This window comes from Corella eumyota, chromosome 1 (assembly GCF_963082875.1).
Source record: "Corella eumyota chromosome 1, kaCorEumy4.1, whole genome shotgun sequence".
Lineage (NCBI taxonomy): Eukaryota > Metazoa > Chordata > Ascidiacea > Phlebobranchia > Corellidae > Corella > Corella eumyota.
Genome location: NC_137490.1, coordinates 23,589,974 through 23,603,300, shown reverse-complemented (window position 1 = coordinate 23,603,300; position 13,327 = coordinate 23,589,974). Strand labels below are relative to the sequence as shown.

The 13,327-nt window shown below is 38.0% G+C and overlaps 2 protein-coding genes across 2 annotated transcripts; one reads left to right on the top strand and one right to left on the bottom strand.

Annotated features, from left to right (window-relative positions):
- Positions 1-1,689: 1,689 nt before the first annotated feature.
- On the top strand, positions 1,690-13,284 carry LOC145764020 (dual 3',5'-cyclic-AMP and -GMP phosphodiesterase 11-like). Its single transcript, XM_082575581.1, has 19 exons — positions 1,690-1,829; positions 2,028-2,189; positions 2,254-2,642; positions 2,912-3,013; positions 3,084-3,203; positions 3,314-3,403; positions 3,515-3,667; positions 4,057-4,198; positions 4,527-4,648; positions 4,982-5,105; positions 6,066-6,232; positions 6,291-6,341; positions 6,412-6,558; positions 8,041-8,258; positions 8,480-8,568; positions 11,984-12,164; positions 12,226-12,289; positions 12,820-12,978; positions 13,104-13,284. Exons 1-19 carry the CDS (start codon positions 1,802-1,804, stop codon positions 13,209-13,211), a joined length of 2,616 nt encoding a protein of 871 aa, XP_082431707.1. The 5' UTR covers positions 1,690-1,801; the 3' UTR covers positions 13,212-13,284.
- On the bottom strand, positions 8,484-11,179 carry LOC145763745 (alpha-1,6-mannosylglycoprotein 6-beta-N-acetylglucosaminyltransferase A-like). Its single transcript, XM_082575257.1, has 8 exons — positions 11,134-11,179; positions 10,364-11,065; positions 10,176-10,287; positions 9,997-10,117; positions 9,677-9,935; positions 9,265-9,395; positions 9,090-9,206; positions 8,484-9,030 (listed from the first exon to the last, which is right to left on the bottom strand). Exons 1-8 carry the CDS (start codon positions 11,177-11,179, stop codon positions 8,668-8,670), a joined length of 1,851 nt encoding a protein of 616 aa, XP_082431383.1. The 3' UTR covers positions 8,484-8,667.
- Positions 13,285-13,327: the final 43 nt, after the last annotated feature.

Below are 13,327 nucleotides of genomic sequence, written 5' to 3'. Positions count from 1 at the left end.
TCGAAATGGTATTCCATCTTACATTCTTTCTGAACAATAAACCTTGTTGTTGTACAATCGATATTGTGATGTCACGTTTGATTAATGTTAGAAAGTGTTTGTCTATTACGTCACAACGACATATGTCGACATCAAGTATCTCTTATGATAAAATAATTACAACAATGCAAACAACAAAACCCATTATTAAGAACAAAGAGAATTGTAACAAAATGAAAGGTTTCGCGGTTGAAACGCCTTCTGCACACAAAGTTCACTCAAAATCCTGTCGAGCTGACCTCTCTAACTGTTTCAACTTCTGCTGCTTCGACCTAACATTTATTTTAATAAACTAATATTATGACATCACAAGCATAAATCTTACTTCCATGTTCTAGAACCTCGATCAATGTTAATTCGATATTGCTCAGTGATGTCACAACCATTTTATTATTACGTCTTTACAATGTTTGTCGTTCCGCGAGCCATTTTTATTACTTCTCGTAAAACTTTCGCGTTAAATATTCACAAAATTTACGCAACAATCTGTGATGTCACAGAGCCATATCGTTACGTCACTGTCTCTATTATTTCACGCAGATTTACTTTTACGACGTTTTGGACTCTCAAGAAAGAAATCGATCACCACAAACTTTCAGTGAAATATCTCGACTGGAACAAATTACTGCAAACCATCCGCGATTATCACCTTCTGTGACGTCATAAGGATATCTGGAACTCTAATCGAAAGGTCACGTGATTATCCCAATATACATAAGTGTTATAAATGTGCCGTTAGAGGGCGCTCGTGGCCTGTAGTTTAATGATTTCCAATGTTGCCGAGTTTTTCTAATTATTTCCTTTTAACAATTAGTTTTTAATTCTAGAATGGAGTAAAAGTATTTTTTCCTTTATTGATTTATTTTAATTCCCCGCGCGATTTAATTGCATTCCTTGTTATTTACGACGCTGTAACATTGAACATTGTTACGTCACAGTTCAGTTGTGAACGCTTTAACACCTTTGTCGAGAAACAGAATCTAGAATTTTAAGAACTCAGAACGTAGAAATAAGTTGATAGTTATTACCTAACAAGAGAGGATCTGTGACGCAACAATGTTGCGAACAAACACTTTTGTTTGTTTTCGATGTTTGCTCTCATTCAACCGTGGATAATTTCAACTATATTATAACTAGATGACGTCATTTCATACGTCACATATATTCAGTATTAGAGACAGAATAAGCTGCAAAAGAAGTTCTTATTGTTACATGGTTGTGACGTAACAAGTTATTCTAGAATTGTTGAGCTTGTAGTAAAACCATTGAAGCGTTGAGAAATAGTTGAGAATGGTGAGAACGAAAAGTTAATTAACTTGTAACATAATTATGACGTCACAAACCCGCTTTCGATTGTAATTATGACGTCATATTTCTACCACTTTTGGAAGTAATTATAACATTTAAAGGAAATATTGGTTTCGCGATTAATTTGTTTACCTGGATTCTAGAATTTAAATCACAAATACAGGTGCGGCTTGTTAGACAAAGCATGTTATAATGAGCTCTGTTGCGTCGCAGAACAATTTACTAAGGCAGTGCAAGATTTGCAATCCTATTAGGCATTGTGACGTCACACAGTCTTACAAAGTAATAGGAGAGGTTAAATAATTGATCTGAGCATGACAGTTCAATCGATCGAGACTTAATCTACTTTGTTTTCCTTTTATGACGTCACTAATACATGCTTGTTATTGACAGGTATTAGACTGAATCGAATGAAATAGTTTGTAATTGTGACGTCACTAAAGTTATTCCAAATATGTTGGAACTAGGAAAGGAACAAGTCGGTAAGTTCGACAGCTGTTTGTTACAATTAACACCCGCTCTGTTACGTCATAATTAAACCCACAAAGTCCTTTGTTTTAAAATAATCCTCAACTTTTATGTGGAATTAGTTTTAATTGCTTTGTTGTAAAATATTACATGTAAACTGTCGTAACAATTAGCAATATAAAACACAAAATGACGTAATAATGCACTTACAGAGGCTTGGCTGGACGACCACTTTGATTTCGCGACCGATTATTTCCTAAGAAAGGCGACACAATCGATGGTGAACACGTGGTTAGCCGATCGCGTCATCAGGATAGCTACAGATGAGAGAAAAATCCCCTCTTTCGAGAGGTCCACGTCAAGAAACAAATCAGGTGACGTCATCGGTGTTGTGTTACGTCATAGTGTTAGTGATTTTTAACTTATACGTCATTACAGGCGAAGGTGAACTCCCCAGACCGGGAAGCGCGTCGAGTGACGTAAGCACAGGACGCAAGACTCCGATCCGGAAGATCAGTAACGAGGAGATCAACCAGAGATACCTCCCCCTCAAACCGATGGTCTCCACCGACGAAATGGGATCACCGAGCTTTTATACGCCGGAAAACATGTCACCAAAGCCCGCCAGGAGGCTCGACAAGCTCCGAAGTGAGACGAAAACAAGGAGGATCTCGCACTACCACAGCCAGAACTCCGCTCAAAGACCGGACTTTGATGAAGACGGACTCGGAGGACCGGTGATCGACGAACGCGATATGATAATGGATTTAGTTATGGACATCGCGATGGACCTTGACGTAGTGTCAGTCAGCCATCGAATTCTACAGGTGAGGTCCTGAGTTCAAATCTAGGTTCTGGTAATTACCTGATTATAAAACCCAGCTTAATTAAACAACTTGAGACTTTTGTTCAAAGTTGTAAAGTTCACAAAGTTGTAAATCAAATCATTAAGTTATAAAAGAAACTTAACCGTTAACAATTTGGCGCCTTATTTATGACGTCACAAATATGTCGGCTTACAGTAAAATGTAAAACTAAACTTCACGATCCTAATTTCACTTTATAATATATCATCTATGACGTCATAATATTTTAGAATGTCGGAATATTGTTGGAAGCAGATCGCTGTTCTTTGTTTTTGGTTCGGGAAAAAGGAGGCGAAAAATTTCTCATTTCTAGATTGTTTGACGTAAGCAGGGTAAGTGTGACGTCACTATCATGTATTTATTTTCCATTTAAACAATAAGTGACAAATTATGACGTCACAGGAGTCAACGCTAGAGGAGAACACCGCTCACAACAAAGAAATTCGAATCAAGATCGGCCAGGGGATCGCAGGGATGGTCGCACTAACGGGGAACCCCCTGAACATCCCTGACGCCTACAAGGTATGACGTGTACAGTGACGTAGAATACTGTGTGTGACGTAGCATAATAACCATTATTATAAAGCTGTTATTTTCTATATTGTGACGTCATATACCCTTTTGTTTAACAGGACACGAGATTTAACCAGAACGTCGACAAGAAAACCGGATACAAGACGAGATGCATTCTGTGCATGCCTATCATGGACGGGGAGAAAAAGGTAGAGGATAAACTTATTATTGAGGATAAACTAAATATTGAGGATAAACATACAATTAAGGATAAACATAAATCGAGGATAAAATTTAATTATTTAGAATATTTGTTTTAGATCGTGGGCGTCGCCCAAGTTATCAACAAAAAGTTCGGGTCGTTCACGAAGAAGGATGAGAAAATATTTGCCTCTTATCTGGGATTCTGTGGAATCGCGATCCACAACGCGCAAATTTTCGAGAAAATTCAACTCGAGAATCGAAGGAACGAAGTAAAAAAGTCAAATTTTTATTAAGACTTTACATTTTTTCTATTGTATATATCTTTATCCTCGATGTGGGCAGGTCCAAATGCTCGACTTAAACATAGAGTAACATCAGTTACTCCGACCCAGTTTCGAGTTGCCTGTGGCAGTTTGGGATATTATTGATTATAATTGCCCGATAACTATGCAGCTGACTAAGTGTTGGCTTAGCAAAAGTTTATACCGTTTATAACGCCTTACTCAAGGGCGCTACAGCATGAGATCAATGGGGATTTAACCCACGACCTCATGTGTGGTGTAGCAAGTGATCTTACCACTACACCACGCTGCCGGTAAGTATTAAAGCGAAAATCGAAGCTTTTTTTATTTTTTATTAAATTCTCAAAAATTTTCAGGTTTTGTTGGACTTGGCGCGAGTTTTATTCGAAGAACAGAGCTCGTTAAGAGTTGTCATGGAAACGATTCTACTCCACACTACGTCACTACTAAACTGCAAGCGAGCGTCGGTGTTGTTGGCCGATCCTTCGAGCCCACAAAGTGAGTTATTAACTTAGAACAAATATACCGTACAAGGCAACTTTGCGTACACGAATTATTCATTTGTTTAAACATAGAGGGTTGGGTTTTAATAAGACACCGGCTATGTACACATATATAAAAGAACTTAGACCATGAATATTAATATAAACGACCAATTAATGAGCCCTTAAATGGGGCGAGCTTATCCAGGCAATTTAACATACCTGGCTAAATGACAAAAATGTGTAGAGTTGGCAAATAATATTACTAAATAAACTTAAGTTAGCCCTCAATGTTGTTCATTAATCTCAACGAATGAAAGCAAATAATATAAACTCCCATCCAGGTACGTTTACTCAAACCTTCGAACACGTTTCGAGCGAAGTGATGACGTCAACCGAGAACTCATCAAAACGAAAGGTCCCGTTCAACATCGCCATAACTTCATTTGTGAGACAAACTGGGCAGGTTTGTTGACTTTTAAACATCAATCTTAGTTCGACAAACAAACCTTGGGTTCTGTCATCTAATCATGTTGTTGGTTTTAATGATCAAGTGGTTGATTAATTAGCTTCAGTTTAAAATCCTAATTTCGAACTTAATTTAATCCACTAGCTTGAATTTTTGCTTACATACAATTTTACGTTTTGGGGTCACTTATATTTCTAAAATAGCTGTACTTTGACAAGCTATCTTTTAATATAAAAGTAACAAATTCTTTATAAATAAAGCTAAAGAAATATTCCAGAGAACAATAATTACAACAAGAGATCATTGTTAAAACAAACGTTTATGTTCTAGATTGTCAACATCCAAGACACGGACGAGGATAACAAATTTGATTTTGTGGAAGACAACGAACTTGGAATGAAAACCAAATCTCTGCTGTGCATCCCAATAAGGGATAGTTTACGACAAGTCATAGGTGGGTTTATATTTTAAGGGATAGTTTACGACAAGTCATAGGTGGGTTTATATTTTAAGGGATAGTTTACGACAAGTCATAGGTGGGTTCATATTTTAAGGGATAGTTTACGACAAGTCATAGGTGGGTTCATATTTTAAGGGATAGTTTACGACAAGTCATAGGTGGGTTCATATTTTAAGGGACAGTTTACGACAAGTCATAGGTGGGTTCATATTATAAGGGACAGTTTACGACAAGTCATAGGTGGGTCCATATTTTAAGGGATGGTTTACGACAAGTCATAGGTGGGTCCATATTTTAAGGGACAGTTTACGACAAGTCATAGGTGGGTCCATATTTTAAGGGACAGTTTACGACAAGTCATAGGTGGGTTCATATTTTAAGGGATAGTTTACGACAAGTCATAGGTGGGTTCATATTATAAGGGACAGTTTACGACAAGTCATAGGTGGGTCCATATTTTAAGGGACAGTTTACGACAAGTCATAGGTGGGTCCATATTTTAAGGGACAGTTTACGACAAGTCATAGGTGGGTTCATATTTTAAGGGACAGTTTACGACAAGTCATAGGTGGGTTCATATTATAAGGGACAGTTTACGACAAGTCATAGGTGGGTCCATATTTTAAGGGATGGTTTACGACAAGTCATAGGTGGGTTTATATTTTAAGGGATAGTTTACGACAAGTCATAGGTGGGTCCATATTTTAAGGGATGGTTTACGACAAGTCATAGGTGGGGGCATATTTTAAGGGATTTGGTTTGGGGTAAAAGAAGGTTAATAAAAAATGTTTCTCATTGTCGGTAAAAAGTCGTTTATAAAAATCTGGTTTAGTGAAACGTCAATTTGGTAAAATGGACAATAATCCAACAATAAATTCCATACTTAGTAATATCACAAGGCTCAAACATTGGGCTTTAGAGCAACAAACGCTCAACAAGTTGTTGTTGATTCAGGGGTGATCCAGTTGATCAACAAAAGCCCACAAGCTGGCCCAAGTTTCACCAGAAGCGATCAACAAATTCTAGAAGCTTTCTCCATCTTTTGTGGACTCGGGATCTCGAATACTCGGATGTTTGAAGAAACTGCGCGACTGGCCGCTAAACAACAAGTCATTCTTGAGGTTTGTGACGTCATAAAAACAAATAATTAAACATTTATATTAATCGTTTCTTTTTTAGGTTTTAAGTTATCACGCCGTCGCATCGGAAAAAGAAACCAATTCACTTGTTGTAAGTATGACGTCATAATCATAAGCATGACTAGATGCATTTATTTGATCCTTTTATTATGATGTCACAGTTGAAAGAGATGCCATCAGCGCAAAAATTCGGGCTTCTAAAGTACGAGTTCGATGACACAACACTTAGTGATGACGACACATTAAGAGCCTCCATGCGGATGTTTGTGGATCTTAATTTGCTCGAGAAATTCCGAATCAACAAAAATGTGAGTTTAAACAAGGCTTGTGACACAAGTATGACACGCGTTTAAACAAGGCTTGTGACACAAGTACGACACGCGTTTAAACAGGACTTGTAACACAAGTATGACACGCGTTTAAACAGGACTTGTAACACAAGTATGACACGCGTTTGAACAGAACTTGTGAGACAAAAATGTGAGTTTAAACAGGACTTGTAACACAAATGTTACAAGCGTTAAAACAAGACTTGTAACACAAGTATGACACGCGTTTGAACAGAACTTGTGAGACAAAAGTTTAAACAGGACTTGTAACACAAATGTTACAAGCGTTAAAACAAGACTTGTAACACAAATGTTACACGCGTTTAAACAAAACTTGTGAGACAAAAATGTAAGTTTAAACATAACTTGTAACACAAGTATGACATGCGGTTAAAAAGGACTTGTAACACGAGTATGACACGCGTTTAAACAGGACTTGTAACACGAGTATGACACGCGTATTTGATAGTCTTATAGTTATAATCATGGAAAAACACAAATATTTTGATTATTTATCCTAAATAGAAATCTAATAAGAAACCGGAATTTACAATTATTAAAATATTTTATCAAAATAATAGAACTTCATTCGACGTCCATTTAAACAAACTTTTAGATTGATGTGTTTTTATTCGTAATAAATTTTTAAACCATTTTATTCTAATTTCGGTTTTATTTAATAATGTAAACTAAAAATAATTGCAAGGGTCGTCGCGAAAACAATTAACGCTTTGTGACGTAACTAATGATTAACCACTGTATACATTATTCCCACGTGGTCTATAATCAATATCACTCAAACACCTATGAGGTCACAATGTGTGCTTTTAATCTTCTATTAACAAACAATGGTTACCTTTGGTACTTGAACGTTCTGCAGATGCCATTCTTGTGTAACATTCCCTGAAGTGTTACGTCACAGTATCATTTTTCTATCAATTATTAGGAACAAATACGCTTATACTTTTAGCTGTGTTGCTGCGTCATTTAACCTTCTTATAATTAAATTTAATCACTAAAAACCAATAAATCGATTATTTTAAGTTTAAGCTTTAACTAAGCGAGTTTTCGCTTTAAGACCAGCCATGCGTGCTTTGCGCTGTTTTTATTTAACTTTTTTTTTGTATATATATCTTTATTCTTCATGTGGAAGGTCGAATGCGCGACCTAAACATAGAGTAACATCAGTTACTCCGGCCCAGTCTTGAGTTGTCTGTGGCAGTTTGGGATATTATAGATTATAATAGTCCAATAATTATGCTGCTGACTAAGTGCATGCTTAGCAGAAGTTTGTACCGTTTATAGCGCCTTACTCAAGTGCGCTACAGTATAAGATCAGTGGGGATTGAACTCGCGACCTCATGTGTGGTGTAGCAAGTGTTCTTACCACTACATCACGCTCCTGGGTAAATCGCAAGGAAATTACAAATTTAACTAAAATGTACAATATTGCTTACATAGACATTATGTCGTTGGGTGGCCAGTGTTAAACGGAATTATCGCCCGGTTCGGTACCACAACTGGAGGCACGCTTTCAACGTTTGTCAGAGCGCTTTCTGTATGATCAAAACTGGCGGAATGTCGAAAATATTCAACGAATTCGAGCAACTCGCTCTGTTGGTTTCATGTCTGTCACACGACCTTGATCATAGAGGGACAAACAACGCATTCCAAGCCAAGTAAGTCCATATCATAGTAATATGCAGCTTAACCAAATTACTAACATAATACCGAAAACAATTTCACTAAAAGGCCGTTTAACCGAAAAACTACATGCCCAAAGAAGACGTTTTTTATTAACAAACTTATATCTAAACTTCTACTCTAGAAATATAAAGTTCTGTAAAATGTTCTAATACCGATGTTAAGTTGTTGAACAACCAGATCACTTTATGTTTAGAATCGAGCATCCACTAGCCCGATTGTATTCCACGTCGACGATGGAGCACCATCATTACAACCAATGTCTCATGTTGCTACAGAGCGATGGTAAGTTGTTAAGGTTAAGGTTAAGGCATAGATTAGTTGTTTGAAGAAATAACATTTTTAACTCTATCTGTGACGTAATAAAGTATCACTTTTGTGACGTCATGAGCATGTTAAACACAGCGCCATCTGCTGGTCATATTCTCGGCACGGACACAGCCTAGTTACACCACTAGGTGGCGCACATGCACAGGAAAATAAAAGTTGGTCTGATTGCGTCATACACGCGTCGGTAATGACGTCATTACTAGGTGCATGACATGGAACCAATGGTATTCCGTTTTCATCCCTCAAATCTTTGTTAAGTTCCTCTCGTGGGAAAATTGTGACGACTTCCCCGCACTTTGTCTCCACCTTGCGGAAGTTGTCTTCTGAGTTGATTTGGTTGAAGAAAGTGCGCTCGCACACCATCTTGCGGTGAGAACAAGCGCTCGAACACGATTCACCGTCACGTGACACAACAACCTGAATAACAACAATACATATATAATATGACGTCACAAAGATATTTGACATCATCCTACCTTTAATGCTGACAATGGAGGCCATTGTTGTTTATCCTCAAACCAGTATGCCACGTTTGAGTGAGTTTTGACGTCACTAAAACAAAAATCTTGATTTTCAACGAACGAGTTAACTCTCTGCAAACCAAACAATTGATTACGTCACAGTACAACAATGATTATTATGACGTTATACCTCCAAGAAGCCGAACATGGTGAACTCAAACGGAACATGGGGCTCGTTTCGGGGTGATGCGACAATCTGGGTCAAAACTTGGTCGATTTGGTCCATGTTCCTGGGGTTAATTGTGTATACAAAGGGCTCCCCTGTGTGGATAAAATAATTTATTTAACTTAAAAGTTTGTTATCAGTCATGGCATCAAATTAAAAGGCAAAGGTTTCGGGTTGCACCAATGCCACACTATTTGCCCTTGAGCCTGGCGTTTACGAATAGCTTAAACATGTCGCAACAGCACAACCTTTAATAAAACATAAAACTTACCACCACAAAATATAAGCAACTGTAAAATATTGTTATTCAGTTCAAGAAAAACGAAACTAGCTACAATTAATCAAACAACTTTCGATTGGATTTTAAAATTTGAACCTATTCTAGTTTCGGCATACGGATTCTGTGACGTCAGTTTCCGGTTGGTTGGTTTCCCCATGCCAACGCTTCTCGGTTGATTAAACATGGGGTTAATAAAGGTTACACCGTTTGCCACAGCTTCGAGGGGTGCAGGGCCCTCTAGTGGAGAACCCAGTCCAACGTAAATTTTCGATTTTTGCAACAATTTAATAAAATTTTCCTGGGAAAGGTTCTCGTGGTTGATGACGTTGGCTGGGATAACGTCACTATCCTCATCCTAGAAAATTCAAATATTGCTTAAAACATTTTAGTTACAATCTCTGTTGATTGTTTCTTACGTTTTTAATCCGCATGGTGGCGTGAACTTGGTCGAAATATTTCTCAAGTTTTCGAAAAAGTTTCTCCTTACTTTTCCCCTCCAGAACCCCGGGTTGTTTCCCGTACAACAGCGCCACCTTCCTGTTGAACATTATAGGTCAGGTTTTGTACGTCATCAAGTACGTCATAATCGACTTACTTGTCATCTTTTTCAACAATGCCCTTCTTTTTCGTTACAACGAATCCGAGAAACGAGTTATCTGGAGAATGCGGAAAGTGGGTCAAATATTGACCCGGATTTAAACCCCGACCTGTCAATCAAATTACGTCATTATACGTAGGTTAAAATTATTATATATTAGGTCATCATACATTGTGACGTCATACCTCCCCATGTGCGTGGATTGTGACGATCAGGGTTGAACAATGGGTGATTAAACGTAGGTTCGGTTCCATAAACATCGAGGACCCTTAGAACACATCTGTAATGAAATATCGACCCCAACTCACCTCTAATTTGCTCGAGCCCCACCAAGTCTGTGTACACCAAATCATATCTCCTGGCCACGTGGTCACTACCCTCTATGACGTCATGCAACCGGTCCGGACCCCATGATATTATGACGTCATGGCCTAGTATATGGAGACAAGCAATGAGGTCAGACCATTGCACTAGCTCCCCTAGTGGCCCACCCGCTAGCGCCCCCTCGCCGAAATTGAGGCCAAATTCTTGGGTTAAAAGTCCCATGTGAACCAGGATCTTTAATCGAACTCGTTGAATGGTTTTATTTAGAGGATTCACCTCCGGGAAGTCCCCAAATTCCAAACCTTTTACTCGAGCAAATCTAGCTGAATCCTCAATCCACAAATTCTCCATTTGTTTGATTCGAGTTCGAATCCAGTCACACACAATTCCGCATACGTCCAACTGGTTTGTGACGTCATATAGATTTTGTCGCACGTATGCTCGTGGCAAAATGACGTCATCTTTTTTCGGGATGACGTCACAAAATAGTTGTTTATAGTCACGTGGTTGCGGGCAGACTTTTTCGATGTAGATCAAATAAACAAGCGATCTGCATTCAGAGCCTACACACAAAACTATTGTTACGTCACTAATTATTAAAAACTAATTAATCTGATTAATTACCAGTGACGTTTTGTTTCGCGTTCTCTTTGAGCCAAGTTAATCTCTTGATGCATTGGCGATCGTGCACCGTTGTCACGTGACCATTACATCTGATTTGAAGCAAATTTCCCGCCAAAACTCGAGCCTAAATTTATCCTCGTTTTAAATTTATTCGTTTATCCTCAATTTACCAATAAACTTGTCACCTTCGCCACTTACCGCTTCAAAATCGCTTCTTTTGTGATGTTTAAGTAGTTTGAAGTGGGTGACTAACAGAATTGTGACCCAGCCACATGCCAGGAACAGTAGAGCTTTTTTTAAGCGTGGCAGTGTCACATACATAGTTACAACCTCTGCGCTGCTATTACATTGCTACCATCTAACATAATTAACAAAAGTAATTAAAAACTTAACCTGTAGGTGTCTATGTTAAACCAGAATAAATTCACTTATCAGTCCTCGGTTCATTATCTAGCACCAAATTTAAAATGGTTGTAAAACTGGTGCCACTTAATAGACCATGTGTAAATCTGGTGCTGAATAATAAACCAGTGCACCAAGTTTAACTTCGTGCTGGTCAATATTATTAAACCAACTTTTTAAACAAGTGATGCTAGCATTAGCACCACAAATGTTTATTGGTGCCCTTTAATAAACTGTAAATTAGGTGCTGAATAGTAAACAGGTTCTAACTTCCCGCTGGACGATATTATTAAACAAACCCAATATATATCCAATAACGATACCTAAACTCTTAACTCTTAACTTTTTTAGTGAAAACTTTAAATTCTTGTGCGCTCTGCTTTATATTTATCGCCCTCGGCGCTTTTAACAGGCATGACGTCACAATCTATTGTTAACGACGTTCCTTGTTACAGGTTGTGAGATCTTGTCACAATTGAGTTCGACGGAGTATTCATACGTCATAAAGCTCATCCAACACGCAATAATCAGCACCGATCTTGCTGTCTACTTCAAGAACAGGAACGAGTTTTTTGGATTGGTTGAAACAAAGAAAGGGGATTGGGAGAAGAACGAAAACCACAGAGACTACTTAAGGTACGGGGTTCGAAACCCACCGGGCTCCAATTTTTATTTTAAATATTTGTTAACATTTTAGAGGGGCAGTTATAACAGGATGTGACATTGCCGGTATTACTCGACCTTGGGATGTGCAAGTCAAGGTAGATTATGACGCGACTCATTGCGCATGTTTCATTTTTGGTGTTTTTCATTCATCATTTGCTGCTATTGTGACGTCACATTTCATTTTAGAGCGCGCACGAATGTTTAGGGCGAACATATATTTTAATAATTTTTTGATTTCACATTTTTGCAATAACTCCACAATTATTTAACCCAAGTCCCCCACAGCAACTGAATTAAAATTTCCCGAGCCCCAAGAATTTGACCCCAAAATTAACATATTTCGCACAAAAGTTTTGATAAGATTTTTAATTTAGAGGGTTGGTTATGACCGCAACTGACGTGGCTGCAATCACTAAACCCTGGCATTTGCAAGTTAAGGTATGACGTAACTGTGATGTAACAGCATGATTAACTGCATGATTAACTGCATGGCACGAATCATTATTTAGTTTGCATCGTTAACAAATTACTGAATTTATTTTATAAATATCAAATTTTAATTTATCAGCTCAAGTTAAAAGTTAAATTTTAAAATCACAAAAATCCAATTTTCGGCATCCGTCAGGTGGCGCACGAGGTCGCTGAAGAATTTTTCGAGCAGGGCGACATCGAGTTGCGGAAGTTACGTCAGCAACCGATCGATATGATGAACAGAAGCCTCAAACACAAGCTCCCCAACATGCAGATCGGGTTCATCGACAGCATCTGTCTTCCTCTCTATCAGGTGACGTCATAATAACACATATTGATGACGTAACAAGTGCCATATATATATATATATCCTGAATGAAATGACGTAACAATAAGTAATATTCTACTTGTGACGTAACAACCGTGTTATATGTTTAGTCGCTCGCGGATGTATCTGGTGGACTGAAACCAATGTTGGACGGTTGTCTTAGCAACAAGAACCACTGGAGGGAACTTGCAACCAGCGCCGAAGGAACCAATTTCTGACGTCACCAAAATAATTAACCAGTTATCTCACTTTAATTATTTCACATGATCCTAATTACGTCATAATGAGAGACGCGCGCGATTCCTATTTTGTCGATTTGTAATTTTAGTGAAAA

Bases quoted from the DNA above. Each gene is read 5' to 3' on its own strand.
- LOC145764020 (XM_082575581.1), top strand. From the start codon at position 1,802: ATGTTGGAACTAGGAAAGGAACAAGTCG. The intron at 4,199-4,526 runs GTGAGTTATTAA...ACTCCCATCCAG, and splicing joins CGATCCTTCGAGCCCACAAA to GTACGTTTACTCAAACCTTC. The intron at 12,290-12,819 runs GTAGATTATGAC...GGCATCCGTCAG, and splicing joins CTTGGGATGTGCAAGTCAAG to GTGGCGCACGAGGTCGCTGA.
- LOC145763745 (XM_082575257.1), bottom strand. From the start codon at position 11,179: ATGCATCAAGAGATTAACTTGGCTCAAAGAGAACGCGAAACAAAAC. The intron at 11,066-11,133 runs GTCACTGGTAAT...TTTTGTGTGTAG, and splicing joins AAGAGAACGCGAAACAAAAC to GCTCTGAATGCAGATCGCTT. The intron at 9,031-9,089 runs GTAGGATGATGT...GTTGTTATTCAG, and splicing joins CTCCATTGTCAGCATTAAAG to GTTGTTGTGTCACGTGACGG.